The 13,251-nt window shown below is 47.3% G+C and overlaps 1 protein-coding gene across 1 annotated transcript in view; it reads left to right on the top strand.

The window, feature by feature from the left end:
* LOC144772230 (cystathionine beta-synthase-like) overlaps window positions 1-13,251 on the top strand; it is a 175,312-nt gene that overhangs the window by 92,460 nt on the left and 69,601 nt on the right. The window contains exons 4-6 of the mRNA XM_078656382.1: window positions 1,368-1,502; window positions 3,984-4,063; window positions 10,964-11,095. Coding sequence (XP_078512508.1) covers window positions 1,368-1,502; window positions 3,984-4,063; window positions 10,964-11,095 — 347 coding nt within the window. The remainder of the gene's footprint in view (window positions 1-1,367; window positions 1,503-3,983; window positions 4,064-10,963; window positions 11,096-13,251) is intronic.

The following is a 13,251-nucleotide window of genomic DNA, read 5'->3' as shown; positions in this document are numbered from 1 at the left end:
GCAGGCAACTCTACAAAGGTGTTATGCAAAGTGCTAAATAATTTCCTGAAACCGCACGCATGCAATACCCCCATCCCGACCTCCCAAAAACTCTGCAACTCTAGCAGATTTCTTTGAAGAGACAATTAAAATAATTTATAACAGCTTCCCACCAACCCTATACTCTCAGAGTCGGGACTTGATTGGAATCAACCCCACCCTGATGCCCCTGCTAGCGTGGGTGACTTCGATCTCTGCTCCACGGAGCAGGTGTTGAAGATGTTCGCCCTTGCACAATCAGGCTCTCCCCGTGATCCGTGCCATCCCAGAATTGTGACCAGTTTAGCCAATCATCTGGCACCTTCCATATTGACATTGTTGAAATGTTCTCTATGTTCTTTGAATGTGCCAATCGAATGCAAGTGTGAGCGAGTATCTCCGCTTCTTAAAAAGCCCTCTAAATCCCGAAGTCTTATCGAATTATAGACCGATCACATTGCTACCCCTGTTTGCTAAAGCCCTAGAAATCTTCATTTACAAACAACTAATATAACTTTATTGCCTGCCGTAACAGGCTCTACCGGCTATTAAAGGCCTGCTCGAATGTTAAAAGCCCGAGCCGAAGGCGAGGGCCTTTAACAAGGGAGCGGGACTTTAATAGCCTTTATAGCCCAGCTACGAAGAGCTATAAGGCTATTAGAATATTCTGCGACTACAGGGTAGAATGTTCTAACAAATAAAATAAAGGCTTCAGGGAGCCTGAGGGGATTAAAATCCCCTCAGGCTCCCTGAAGCCTTTGTTCACAGCCAGAGCTGTGAACAAAGAAACATTGGAATGTTGGAGCTCCAGGCTTATACCAGCCATTACACGCCCAGAGCTACTGCATTGTTTACAATGGATCTACCAACATTCCCATGTTCTAATATCCTTTCTAGAAGTGCACAAGATTTTAGACTCTTCACGATCGGGTTTTAGAGCACTACATAGCATGGATATGGCTCCATTCGCAGTCCGCCTCTCTTTAAACGCAGGAACTTCAGTCATGTTATTATTACTGAATCTATTTGCGGCTCAGTTCTCCCAGCCCTTCATCTCTGCAAGCCGCTTGTGAAGCATGTGAGTGGCACAGGTGAGCATCGGGTGCTGGTGCTATGGGACACCACAGCCGGATCTCGCCTTACACATCATTCGAAGAGTACTCTCCGAGTCTATAAACCCTTCTGCACCCTGGAGGCGATTGTACACCAATCAATCAATCAATCAATCAGTAGATTTGTAGAGTGCATCTTGTCACCCGTGAGGGTATCCAGGCTCTGGGTGCTGTGGGTACCAGGGCGTTGCAGATAAACAGGGGGTTTCTAACCTTGCACTAAATGTTTTGTTGTAGTGGCGAAGTGTGAGTTTTTCAACCCGGGGGGCAGCGTGAAGGACCGGCCCGCCCTGCGGATGGTGGAGGAGGCGGAGAGGAAAGGCATCATTAAGCCGGGAGACACCATCATTGAGCCAACTTCTGGCAACACAGGTAAGTGAGACCTGAAATTGGACCTGTCTGCGACTGATGTGGCCCCAGCGCCAAATTGGTCTAAGAAGCGCCTCACGGCACTAGGACTTCTTCTATTAGCGTTCTTCTTAGCCCCAGGTGTCACTGACCAACCCCATTAGACGGATGTACGTTGTTGCAACGCATGCTTTTACTACGCATGCCTTTACAACGCAGGTTTTTCAACGCAAGTCGTTACAACGACTTGCGTTGGGGGGTGCTGGATAGTGAATAGTTAAATTTACTATTCCAACTCCAGTCCCCGTGGATAGTAGGGAAGGTGTTGGTTAGTAAATTAAACTATTTCCTATCCTAGAGGGCCCCCCAGCGCAATGCGTTGTAATGACTTGCGTTGAAAAAAATGCGTTGTAAAGGCACTGCGTGGTAAAAGTTGCGTCATAAAGGATGTTTCCCCCATTAGACATAAGCTGTTGCAGGGCGTGAATGCTGGCAGCGAGCCTTGTTCCCATGCAGCGCCGATATTGTCAAAGGTGGGCGCTTGACAGGGAGCCTTCCGGGATAATCCCGGTCACCACAGGTCCTCTCTCTTAACCTCATCCATGCTCAGGACGGATCCCGGCCATCATGAGTCACGGTAGTCGTGTGCTCATGACGGCCGGGAGCCGTCCGAACGTTGCCCCTCCTCCCACACGCGGTTAATTGCCCGCCTGTGCGGGAGAATTGATCAGTGGGCGGTGTTTGGATGGCTCCCGGCCGTCATGATCACACGCCTACTGTGACTCATGACGGCCAGGAGCTGTCCTCAGTATGGCAGCGCTACGCCCAGCCCCTGCACCCTCTCGCACTGTGGCGAAATTTGCTGCGCGGCGAAGGGGTTAGAGATCAGTGGGGCCAGATATGCTATTTACTCACAAAAGACTGGCAATAATCAGCAACCAGTATTTTTGGTGCCAGTAAAAAAAAAATCTGAACCGGTCCCTTCAGAACATTCTGATTCGGAGTGGATTGCAATTTGACCAACCTCATTAATATTCATGAGGTAGGTCACAAATGGCAACACATTCTGATTGGAGGCCATCACAGGGATGGTGGCCTGCTGGTGTAGCAGATCACCAGGTCAGAGACTGCATTTCAATCAAGTAAACCTTTTTTAAAATACAGCCCATTTTCTTTAAAGGAAACCAAACTGCATTTAAAAAGAAAAGTTTACTTATTTTTTTATTTGTGTGAGATCCCAACCAACTTTTGTTTGTTTACCTCCACAAAAGAGAAGAGGTTCTAAGGGGACCCCTTCCCTTTTGCAAATGGGATCCCACCCCAACTTGAGTGTCAATTATTTTCTACTGGTTTACAACCGCTATTTGGGTCCCAAACCATTTATACATAAGTTTAGGAATCTGTTTTTGGAATGGACGCCTACAACACGCCCCTTCCACTTAAAAATGCCTCATCTATTTCTAAACCTATTTTAGGAGTTGGAAAAAAATGGCTGACTCCTGTAGTGGGTTTACTACATTTCAAAAAGCATTTTTGTGGTTGCAAACTCCGAATCAGAGCATTTGCGAACACAAAATGCTGCAGGGCAGTTTTACAAACCCCTTGCGCCACTTTTGCGTCACCTTTAACATGGGAAAAGTGACGCAAACGTGGCGCAAGGAGCTTGTAAATCTGCCCCTGCTTGTTTAGTAGCCTGGCGCCAAGCTCTTCACTGGAGCTCACCTTGCCACATGAAGGAAGGTATGGCTCGTGCAGGACTCAGACTGGTCTACTGGGGCATTTGGTAGCTTTCTTCTCAGGTTGGGGTCCCTGATGGGCAGTAATGTGAGGCAGAACGCACCTGATACCCTCACCCTCCTGCAAATCAGAAAGGAATTGAGACATGTCTTCAAAGGGCTCCACCTCCCCTAGTATAGACACTCCATATAACCTGTAAACAGTCTGAATTGTACCCCAGGGCTCACGCATACGGTCCACAGGGGCAAAATCCTTTACTTCGCGGAGATTACACCGCGATGCATTTAGAACGCTGCCATTACAATGCAAGTGTTACATCGCCTTTCACTGGAGGGCGCTATAACCTAAGTAGTAGTAAGATTTACTATTCCAACACCTTCCCTACTGTACGTAGACTGGTGTTGGAATAGTAAATCTTACTACTCCTAAGTCCAGCGCAAGTTGTTGTAATGACTTGCGTTGTAAAAACTAAGATGTTACATACTGCAATCATTTTGATCGCGTTGTAACATCACATATTCAAATACCCATGTACCTCAGGAGTGTCAGGGGCCCCTCATCATATTCTACAGAAGGGCCCCATCATTTTGGGTTACACCACTCGGTACACGGTCCAGCTCCGCGGTTCCTTTAGGGGGAGTCTTCTAGGGTGCTGTGTCCTACTCTGTGTCTTCCTGGTTCGGTCTCGTTCCAGGGTGCCCTAAGTTTGATTTCAGGTAGTGTTTTTTGGGATGCTGAGCTTCTAACCTTGGTTGTGTGTCCCTGCAGGAATTGGGATTGCACTCATCGCGGCGGTGAAGGGGTACCGCTGCATCATCGTCATGCCGAAGGCCATGAGCCAGGAGAAGGTAAGGCCTGGGCTGAGGTGGGATGGCCTTCAAGAGCCAGGAACACCTATTGGTGGGCAGTAGTGTATCTATTGGTGGGCAGTAGTGTATCTATTGGTGGGCAATAGTGTTGCACTCAATGTGTGTGAGTAGTATTGGATTCACCATGTGTGGTTGCGTGTTGTGTGTGTGTGTGTGTGTGTATGTGTATGTGTATGTGTGTGAGAGGAGTGCACTTACCTGCACAGTCATGTGAGGATATTGCTACATTTGTGTGTCAAGACCACTACATGTGGCACCGCATGGTTTGCAATTACTGGAACACGCCTGGGTGTTTGGTGGTCAATTCATGCTGCACAGCGTGTGGTCATTGACACACTTGGTGTGTAATGAGTAGTATGTGCTTCACAGTGTGTGATTTCTGGCACACTCATTGAAAACTCTGAGGTGGGCGTCATTTTTGGCTCAAGAGGTAGGAATGATATGTGTAATAAAGAAGTGTGTGGTGTGTTCTATATTCAGAATATTTGTTATTTGTGGCACATTTAACAGTAACTCTGACTTCTGTTAGACTCAACGGTAATTATGATTTATGCATTCACAGGTAATAATTTAAGGAACATTGAAAGGGACTAGGATTTGTGGTATATTTTGGGGTGTTTGTGATTTGTGGTAAATTTTAAGGTGGCTGTGATTTATGGTACATTCTGAGGTGGGTGTGAGTTTGGCACAGTCTATGTTGGCTGTGAATTGTGGTACATTTTAATGTGGCAGTGAATTGTTGTGCATTTTAATGTGACTGTGAATTGTGGTATATTGTGAGGTGTCTGTGATTTGTGGTATATTCAAAGATTGCTGTGAGCGTTGGGAGATTCTAAGGTGGCTGGGGTTGTGGTACATACTAAGATGGCTGTGATTTGTGGTACATTCTAAGATGACTGTGATTTGTGGTGCATTGTAGGTTGTCTGTGATTTGTGGTACATTCTGAGATGGCTGTGATGTGTGGTAGATTCTGACGTTGCTGCAATTTGTGGTATATTTCAAGGTGGCTATGATTTCTGGTACATTCTGGGGTGGCTATAATTTATGGCACATTCTGAGGTGGTTGTGAGTTCGGTACATTATAAGGTGGCTGTGAATTGTGGTACATTCTAATGTGGCTGTGATTTGTAGTACATTCTAAGGTGGCTGTGATTTGAGGTACATTCTAAGATGACCGTGATTTGTGGTACATTCCAAATTGTCTGTGATTTGTAGTACATTCTAAGGTGGCGGCAATTTGTGGTACATTATGAGGTTGATGAGAATGTTAGTACATTCTAAGGTGGCTGAGATTTGTGGTACATTCTAAGATGACTGTGATTTGTAGTACATTCTGAGGTGGCTGAGAATTGTGGTACATTCTAAGATGACTGTGTGGTGTGGTACATTCCAAATTGTCTGCGATTTGTGAATTGTCTGTGGTTCGAAGGTGGCTGCAGTTTGTGGTACATTCTGAGGTTGCTGAGATTTGTAGTACTTTCCAACGTGGCTGAGATTCGTAGTACATTCTAAGGGGGCTGTGATTTGTAGTATATTCTAAGGTGTCTGTTGATTTGTGTTCAACTCTAAGATGTTTTCTAGTATGCCCTGAGGGGGCTGTGATTTATGGCATTCTGTGCTCTGGCTGTGATGATTAGCGGTACACTCTGTGGTGGCTGTGATTTATGGTACTCTGTGCAGTGACAGTGATGATTAATCTTACACTCAGCGGTGGTTTTGGTTTTTTGTTAAACTCTAAGGTGTTTGTGGTATGCCCGGTATGGACTGTGATTTATGGTACTCTGAAATGTGGCTGTGATGATCAGTGGTACACTCTGCAGTGGTTTTGATTTGTGTCAAACTCTAAGATGGCTATGATTAGTGGTACACTCTGTGGTGGCTGTGATTTAGGGTGCTCCTCTGTGCAGTGACAGTGATGATTAATCTTACACTCTGTGGTGGTTTTTACTTGTGTTAAACTCTAAGGTGTTCTGTGGTATTGCCCTTTGGGGGATGTGATTTATGGTGATCTGTGCTGTGGCTGTGATTAGTATTACACTCAGCTGTGGTTTTGATTTGTGTTACACTCTAAGGTGTTTTTGTGGTAATGTTATGTTATGTTATGTTACAGGTATTTATCGTGCGCACAGCTGCTCCAGCAAAGGAGCGTCCTGGCGCATGACAAGGTAGAACACAACACCGCTAACAACAGGAGCAAGAGAACAACTATGGGCAGAGTTAAAATAAGAAGGTTTTGATAGCCTTACGGAACTGCAACAGATCCTCCAACAAACGGATCTCAACCGGGAGAGAGTTCCAGATAACCGCAGCTCTCACTCGAAAGGAACGGCCACCGGCACGACAAAGCTTAAACCGGGGAACTACGGCGAGAGCCTGGCCCAGAGATCGGAGAGAGCGAGACGGAACATACAAAGATAAAAGATTGGTCAGGATCTGGGGGGCAGTGCCCTTCAGAATTTTGAAGGCCAAACATAAGACCTTAAACTGGATTGTCATCCTCACCGGCAACCAATGCAGGGAGCGGAGGATGTTAGAGACAGGGCAGAATCTAGGCAGGCCAACTATCGCTCTAGCGGCAGCATTTTGGACGCGCTGCAGGCGAGTAATTTCAGCCTGGTTAGCCCCCACCAGGAGAGAGCTGGCGTAATCAAGCCGGGAGATTACCGTCGCCTGAATCACCAGCTGCCTGGTCGGGGCATCAAAGAATTTAAGAACAGGTCTTAAGCCCCGCAGCACACCAAAGCAGCAGGCCGCAGTTTTCTTTGTACGGCCGACAAAGTTAAGGCTAGAATCTAGCCAAACTCCCAAATTTTTTAATTCAGAGACCGGGGTCGGAGATGGTCCCAATTCCGAAGGCCACCACCTGTCTCCCCAGAGCTCCGCTCGCTTACCGACAATCATGATTTCTGTCTTACTAGCGTTAAGCTGGAGACATCCAGCTGGCCACCGCCTTCAGTCAATTCTGAAACCTAGGGGCATCCAAATCCGCATCCTCGCTGAGAGTAACCGCCAGCTGAGTGTCGTCAGCATATGAAACCATAGTCAGGCCCCACTGCTTGACGACCTCAGCCAGCGGTCTCACGTAGAGGTTGAATAACGTGGGACTCAGCGAGGAGCCCTGCGGAACCCCCATGGCCAGAGGATGGAATTTGGACTGATAAGGTGGGATGGCCACGCAGAAAGAGCGGTTGTCGAGGAAGGAGCGGAACCACTGCAGAGCAGGCCCCCCAATGCCAATCTCCTCCAAACGGTGCAGCAGAATGCGATGAGAGACGGTGTCAAAGGCGGCGCTGAGGTCTAATATTACGAGCGCCGCCGTCTGACCCGCATCCAACAACGCACGCAAATGCTCCACCATGGCAAGGAGGGCCGTCTCCGTGCTGTGACCAGCACGGAAGCCGTTCTGCGTGGGGTCCAGGACATTGGCCCGAGTAAGGTGGTCTGAAAGGGCCAGATTAACATGGGCCTCCGTAACTTTCGCCGGCCAGGGGAGTAATGAAATAGGGCGGCAGTTCTCGGGTTTCAAAGGATCCAAAGAAGACTTCTTCAGGATCGGAGAAACCACCACCTGCTTCCATTTGGTTGGTACTGTACCAGAGGCCAGCGAGAGATTGACTAGGGAACACACCGTAGAGCGTCCCAAAAAAGACTGGTCTCTGAAAAAAGCAGGTCTCAATGGATCCGAAGGGGAGCCAGATTTAATTTGCTGGGCCAGTTTGTTAAACCCCTCAGGTAGTAATGGGGGGAAGAAGTGCAAGATGGTATGACCTTGAGCGCAATCTAGGGCTCCCGGAGCTGGCCCAATACTAGGGAAGGCCTGGTAAATAACCTGGACCTTCTCCAAGAAAAAGGAGGCCAGAGCCTCACAGTGGGAGATGGAACCGGTTGGCAGGGAGGAAGTCCTTTTTGCCAAAAGATCTTTCACCACTTTAAAGATGGTTTTTGACGGGTTTGGACTGTTGCGGAATTCCAGGGCGTAGAACGCCGCGCGGGCTCTACAGATGGCTCGATGGTAGAGCCTAACGGAGGCAACATATGCGGCTTTCTTATCGGCCTCATAGGCCTTCCGCCATGCCCTTTCCGCCCGTCTACAAGTACCCTTCAGAGCGCGTAAGGCACTGTCTTACCAGGGGCTCGACTCTCTAGAGCTCAGTTTGCTCAAAGTGATGGGAATCAGAGAGTCCAGCGCCCTGGAGATCCACCTGCAGAACTGATCATAGCCCGTTTCCACATTGTCCAAAGGGCCTAACGGCTCTTCCACCAGGATCCGATGCAGGTCATCCAACCTGAGTTTACTCCAGTGCCGCCTAGGGACCCGTCTGACAGATGGAATGGAAGGGGTCTCTGGCAGAGGGTACCGAATGGACACCAAGAAATGATCCGTCCACCCTAATGGAGAGATGGACAGGACACTGGCTCCAGCTACGTTTGTAAAAAAGGGGTCTAAAATGTGGCCCCCAACATGGGTAGGCTGAGATACCTGTTGGGATAGCTGGAGGGCCTCTAGATCAGCTAAGATACTACTAACCACCGGGATGGTCTGGTTGTCGAAGTGAAGGTTCAGATCGCCCAAGATGGAGAAATTGGCACAGCCCATCGCTAACGCACTAACGGCGTCTGGAAAGGCTTCTCTGAACACAACATCGCTACCCGGAGGTCGGTAGACAACCATCCCAGAAAACGTAAACTGGGGGCTGATCGAGATCTTAAAAGAGGCACTTTCGCAACCCGCGATGTTAAGACCATTCCAAATACAGGTAAAACAGGACCTAACTATAAGGGCAATCCCACCACCTCTAGTAGGCCGGTTCAAGGTGTAGATAGAGTACTCAGGGGGACAGACCAAGTTGATAATGGCCACATCAGCCTCCTGAAGCCAGGTTTCCGTGATGGTAAATATATCGGGAGATTCGTCCTTAATAAGGTCATGGATGGCTTGGTGGTGTTTCACCACAGACCTAGCATTCAGATTCAACACCCGAAGCGTACGCACGGAGCAATTGCTCCGAGGGACAGATATAATATCCCTCTGGCGAATAGGCACAGGGGAGTCGAGCATCCATCTCTTGCAAGCGCAATGGTAAGGGCCACATAGAGGATGAATCGGTGCTAGGTCACACCTTGGAACGGTCTGCCCAATAGACCAGAGGCTCTCTCTAGAGTAGGTGAACATCGCGATACACAAGAGGAGTTTACCTCAGATGGCCGACTAGCCCGCTGCGCCCCGCGCGTCCTTAGCGCGGACGAGCGCAGATGGGCAGGACTCAGGCACGACTCCTGCAACGCGACGGCGCCCCAACTGTGCGTCCCGCTGCGCGGGGAGAGCGACTTTAAGTAGGCGTCCCGCGAAGCTGCCAGAGCGCTACCACGCTCAAAATGGCGCTTCCGATGGTCCGTGCCCTCACCCAAGATGGCGCCCACAACACAACTGCCCCGGGAACCGGATCCGCCCAAATGGCGGTGAATCACAAAATTATATGCAGTAAGGGGGCTCCTGATAAAAACAAGGGGTAAGGAGAACAAAAAATAACAGAAATAGGAAAACGAGGGAAATTTAAAAACGAGCGCGAGCGCTACCGCAATTAACGCAGCCGCGTTAGAAACCTTGTAATGCTGGTATGGGCTGTGATTTATGGTACTCTGTGCTGTGGCTGTGATGATTAGTGGTACACTCTGCTGTGGTTTTGATTTGTGTTACACTCTACAGCGGCTGGTTTCTGGTACTGTCTGTGTTGACTGTGATTTATGGTACTCTGTGCTGTGCCTGTGATGATTAGTGATACACTCTGCGGTGGTTTTGATTTGTGTTACATTCTAAAATGTTTTGTGGTATGCCCTGTGGCGGCTGTGATTTATGATATTTTGTGCTCTGGCTGTGATTAGTGGTGTACTCTGGGGTGGTTTTGATTCATGTCAAACTCTAAAATGGCTGGGATTAGTGGTACACTCTGTGGTGGCTGTGATTTAGGGTGCTCCTCTGTGCAGTGACAGTGATGATTAATCTTATACTCTGTGGTGGTTTTTATTTGTGTTAAACTCTAAGGTGTTCTGTGGTATGCACTGTGGGAGATGTGATTTATGGTGATCTGTGCTGTGGCTGTGATTAGTATTACACTCAGCTGTGGTTTTGATTTGTGTTAAACTCTAAGGTGTTTTGTGGTATGTGCTGTGATATATGGTACTCTGTGCTGTGGCTGGGAGGATTAGTGGTACACTCTGCTGTGGTTTTGATTTGTGTTATACTCTAAAGTGACTTGTTTCTGGTACTCTCTGTGTTGACTGTGATTTATGGTACTCTGCGCTGTGCCTGTGTTGATTAGTGGTACACTCTGTGGTGTTTTTTTTTTTGTGTTGTACCACAGAACACCTTAGAGTTTGCCCTGTGGGGGATGTGATTTATGGTGATCTGTGCTATGGTTGTGATTAGTATTACACTCAGCTGTGGTTTTCATTTGTGTTAAACTCTATGGTGTTTTTGTGGTATGCCCGGTATGGGCTGTGATTTATGGTACTCTGTGCTGAGCCTGTGATGATTAGTGGTACACTCTGCGGTGGTTTTGATTTCCTTTGTGTTAAACTCTAAGATGACTTTGATTCGCGGTACAGTCTATAGTGGCTGTGATTTATAGTACACCCTGGGAAGGTTGTGATTTCTGGTAAACTCAGTGGTGTCTGTTTGTGGTACACTCTACAGTGGCTGCGATTTGTAGTAATCTTAGAGGTGACTGTGTTTTGTGGTAAACTTTGAGATAGTTGTGATTTATGGCACTCTCTGCAGTGGATTTGACTGTGGTAAATGTGACTGTGATTTGTGGTACACTCAGGGTGGCTACTATCAGAATTGTTATGGTAATTACCAATTTTATTTTCATGTCTAGGTGGATATCTTGAGGGGTCTCGGAGCGGAAGTGGTGCGAACCCCATCCAACCTGTTGGAAGATCCTGAGTGCCACATACGGGTGGCTGAAAGATTAAGGCGGGAAATTCCGAATTCCTACGTCCTCGACCAGGTAAAGCCTGGGTACCACCCCACGGGAGAAGGAGGTTAGGAAGACAGGCACATAGATGAAGGACATGGAAGAGGATATAGAAGAGTGGCAGAAGAAAGCATACAAGAGAATCACATGGCGTTGAGAAGGATCGGACAGAGCAGAGAAATGAGAGAGAGAAAAGGAGAGGAGAGAAAGGGAGAGAGAGAAAAGGAGAGTAATAAAGAGAGAGAGCAGGAAGTGGGGAGAGATGAGAGTGAGATGTGGACTGGAACTGGAGGGGGAAAGAGTGAAGGTGGAGAAATGGCTTGAGGGTAAAATGGACAGAGGGGTGAAAGAGACACAGGAGAAAGGAGAAGGCTAGAAGAAGGCTGCGGTGAAATTGATCAGATGAAAAGGGATAGAGAGAAATAGATGGCGAAAGGTCACCAGGGTTGGATTGGGATCAAAAATTGGCCCAGGCACCCTAATAAAAAGTGGCCCATATTTGCCGATTGCGTCTTTTTTCAAAACATTGCTTCAGTGTTTTAAGTGTTATAAAAAGAAAGAGCGGAGTTTCTATAAAAGAGGTATGTTTTCTTAACTTCACTAAGATGAAAAAAATGCAAATGTTGCCCATACTATTTGTTTACGGATAAGTTCACAACGGTGAACCACACCTGAATATCAGCAAGGACACGTGAACTTAGAGCCCCCGCCCCTGCTGAATCTGCATACATTAATTGGCTGGCCCAGCATAACACCTGGAATGACACCTCAGCCCGCTGGTAAAAAGGAGGTAACAGAGGCCCAACTGCCTCCAGAAACGCTGTGAAGGAAGTGACCCGTTTAGGGTCACCCGGGTCCTGTGACCACCTCTGGGCCTTCTGTATTAAATGAAGAGTCGGTCAGACAGTAGAGAATACAAACCAATAACTGTTTATTCAAAGTACATTCAGAGCAGGGCCCAGTCTGTCCAGTCGCTAGGCGTACTGCAGAGGGACTGAAACTAACAGGCATAAAGGGCCCTATTCACAACACTAACTTAAGACAAAATCCAAAACTTACTACATTTGGTATTCACAGAAAGCATTTAGTAGTAGTAAAGTTAGGATTTTGTCTTAAGTTTGACTTAAGACAAACTTAAGACAGACTTAAGACAGACTTAAGACAGACTTAAGACAGACTTAAGACAGACTTAAGACAGACTTAAGTTAGGATTTTGTCTTAAATCTGTGTTAAGTCTATGTTAAGTCTGTGTTAAGTCTGTCTTAAGTTTGTCTTAAGTCAAACTTAAGACAAAATCCTAACTTTACTACTACTGAATGCCTTCTGTGAATACCAAAAGTAGTAAGTTTAGGATTTTGTCTGAAGTTAGTTCTGTGAATCGGCCCCAAAGATACCTTATGTATGTTTCATACCCGAACAAAGGCACGCCCTCAGTGGAATTTTCCAAGCAGATGCAGCTGGACAGTGAAATACAAAAAAAATAAGTTTCAGTTCTCACACCACCTAATACAACTCAAGGTCGTTTCACCCTGCCCCCGCCACCAAACAAGTGGGAGAGGGCCTCTATCTAGTGGGAAAGGTATGCGCTAATATGAACAATCTATTCATTAGTGAAGCAAAACCTAGCATTGCAGAAATGAAACGTAACAGAGGTTTTTTCTCAGAAACAACACAGGATTAGTTTGTGTGTGCCCTGGTTGGGCATCGAGAACCCACAAGGGGCTCCGGGGGAGGGAGCCGTGTGCCCTTATTTTAATGAAAAAGGCAGTGGGGATTGCGGTCCCCAATACCTGAAAAGGTTCGGGTAGTGGGGCTGCACACCCTCCTCTCCTGATAAAAAATCCCATATGGGTTCCCCAGGTGGACACCGGGACACCCACAGTAACCATAAGGTGGAGAAAAAGAAAGTGAGAAAAACAAACAGAAGGGAGAAGGTGCGGAGGAGAGTGCAAATAAAGTGTCAGTAAATAAAAAACTGAGGTCAAATGGACACGGGATGAAGGGAGATACACAAGAAGAACGGAAACGAGACAGAAAGAGTAAATTACACTGATAAGGACCAAGAGGGATCAGTAGGGGCAGAAGAAAGAGACTGAGGGAGAAAGAAAAGAGGAAAAGAAATAAGAGAAAAGTGAACACAGAGGAGGAAGAGTTTGACCGAAAGAGGCAGGAGTCAGGTGAGGGAAATG

This window comes from Lissotriton helveticus, chromosome 8 (assembly GCF_964261635.1).
Source record: "Lissotriton helveticus chromosome 8, aLisHel1.1, whole genome shotgun sequence".
Classification (NCBI taxonomy): Eukaryota; Metazoa; Chordata; class Amphibia; order Caudata; family Salamandridae; genus Lissotriton; species Lissotriton helveticus.
This window is presented reverse-complemented; position numbering and strand designations above follow the sequence as displayed.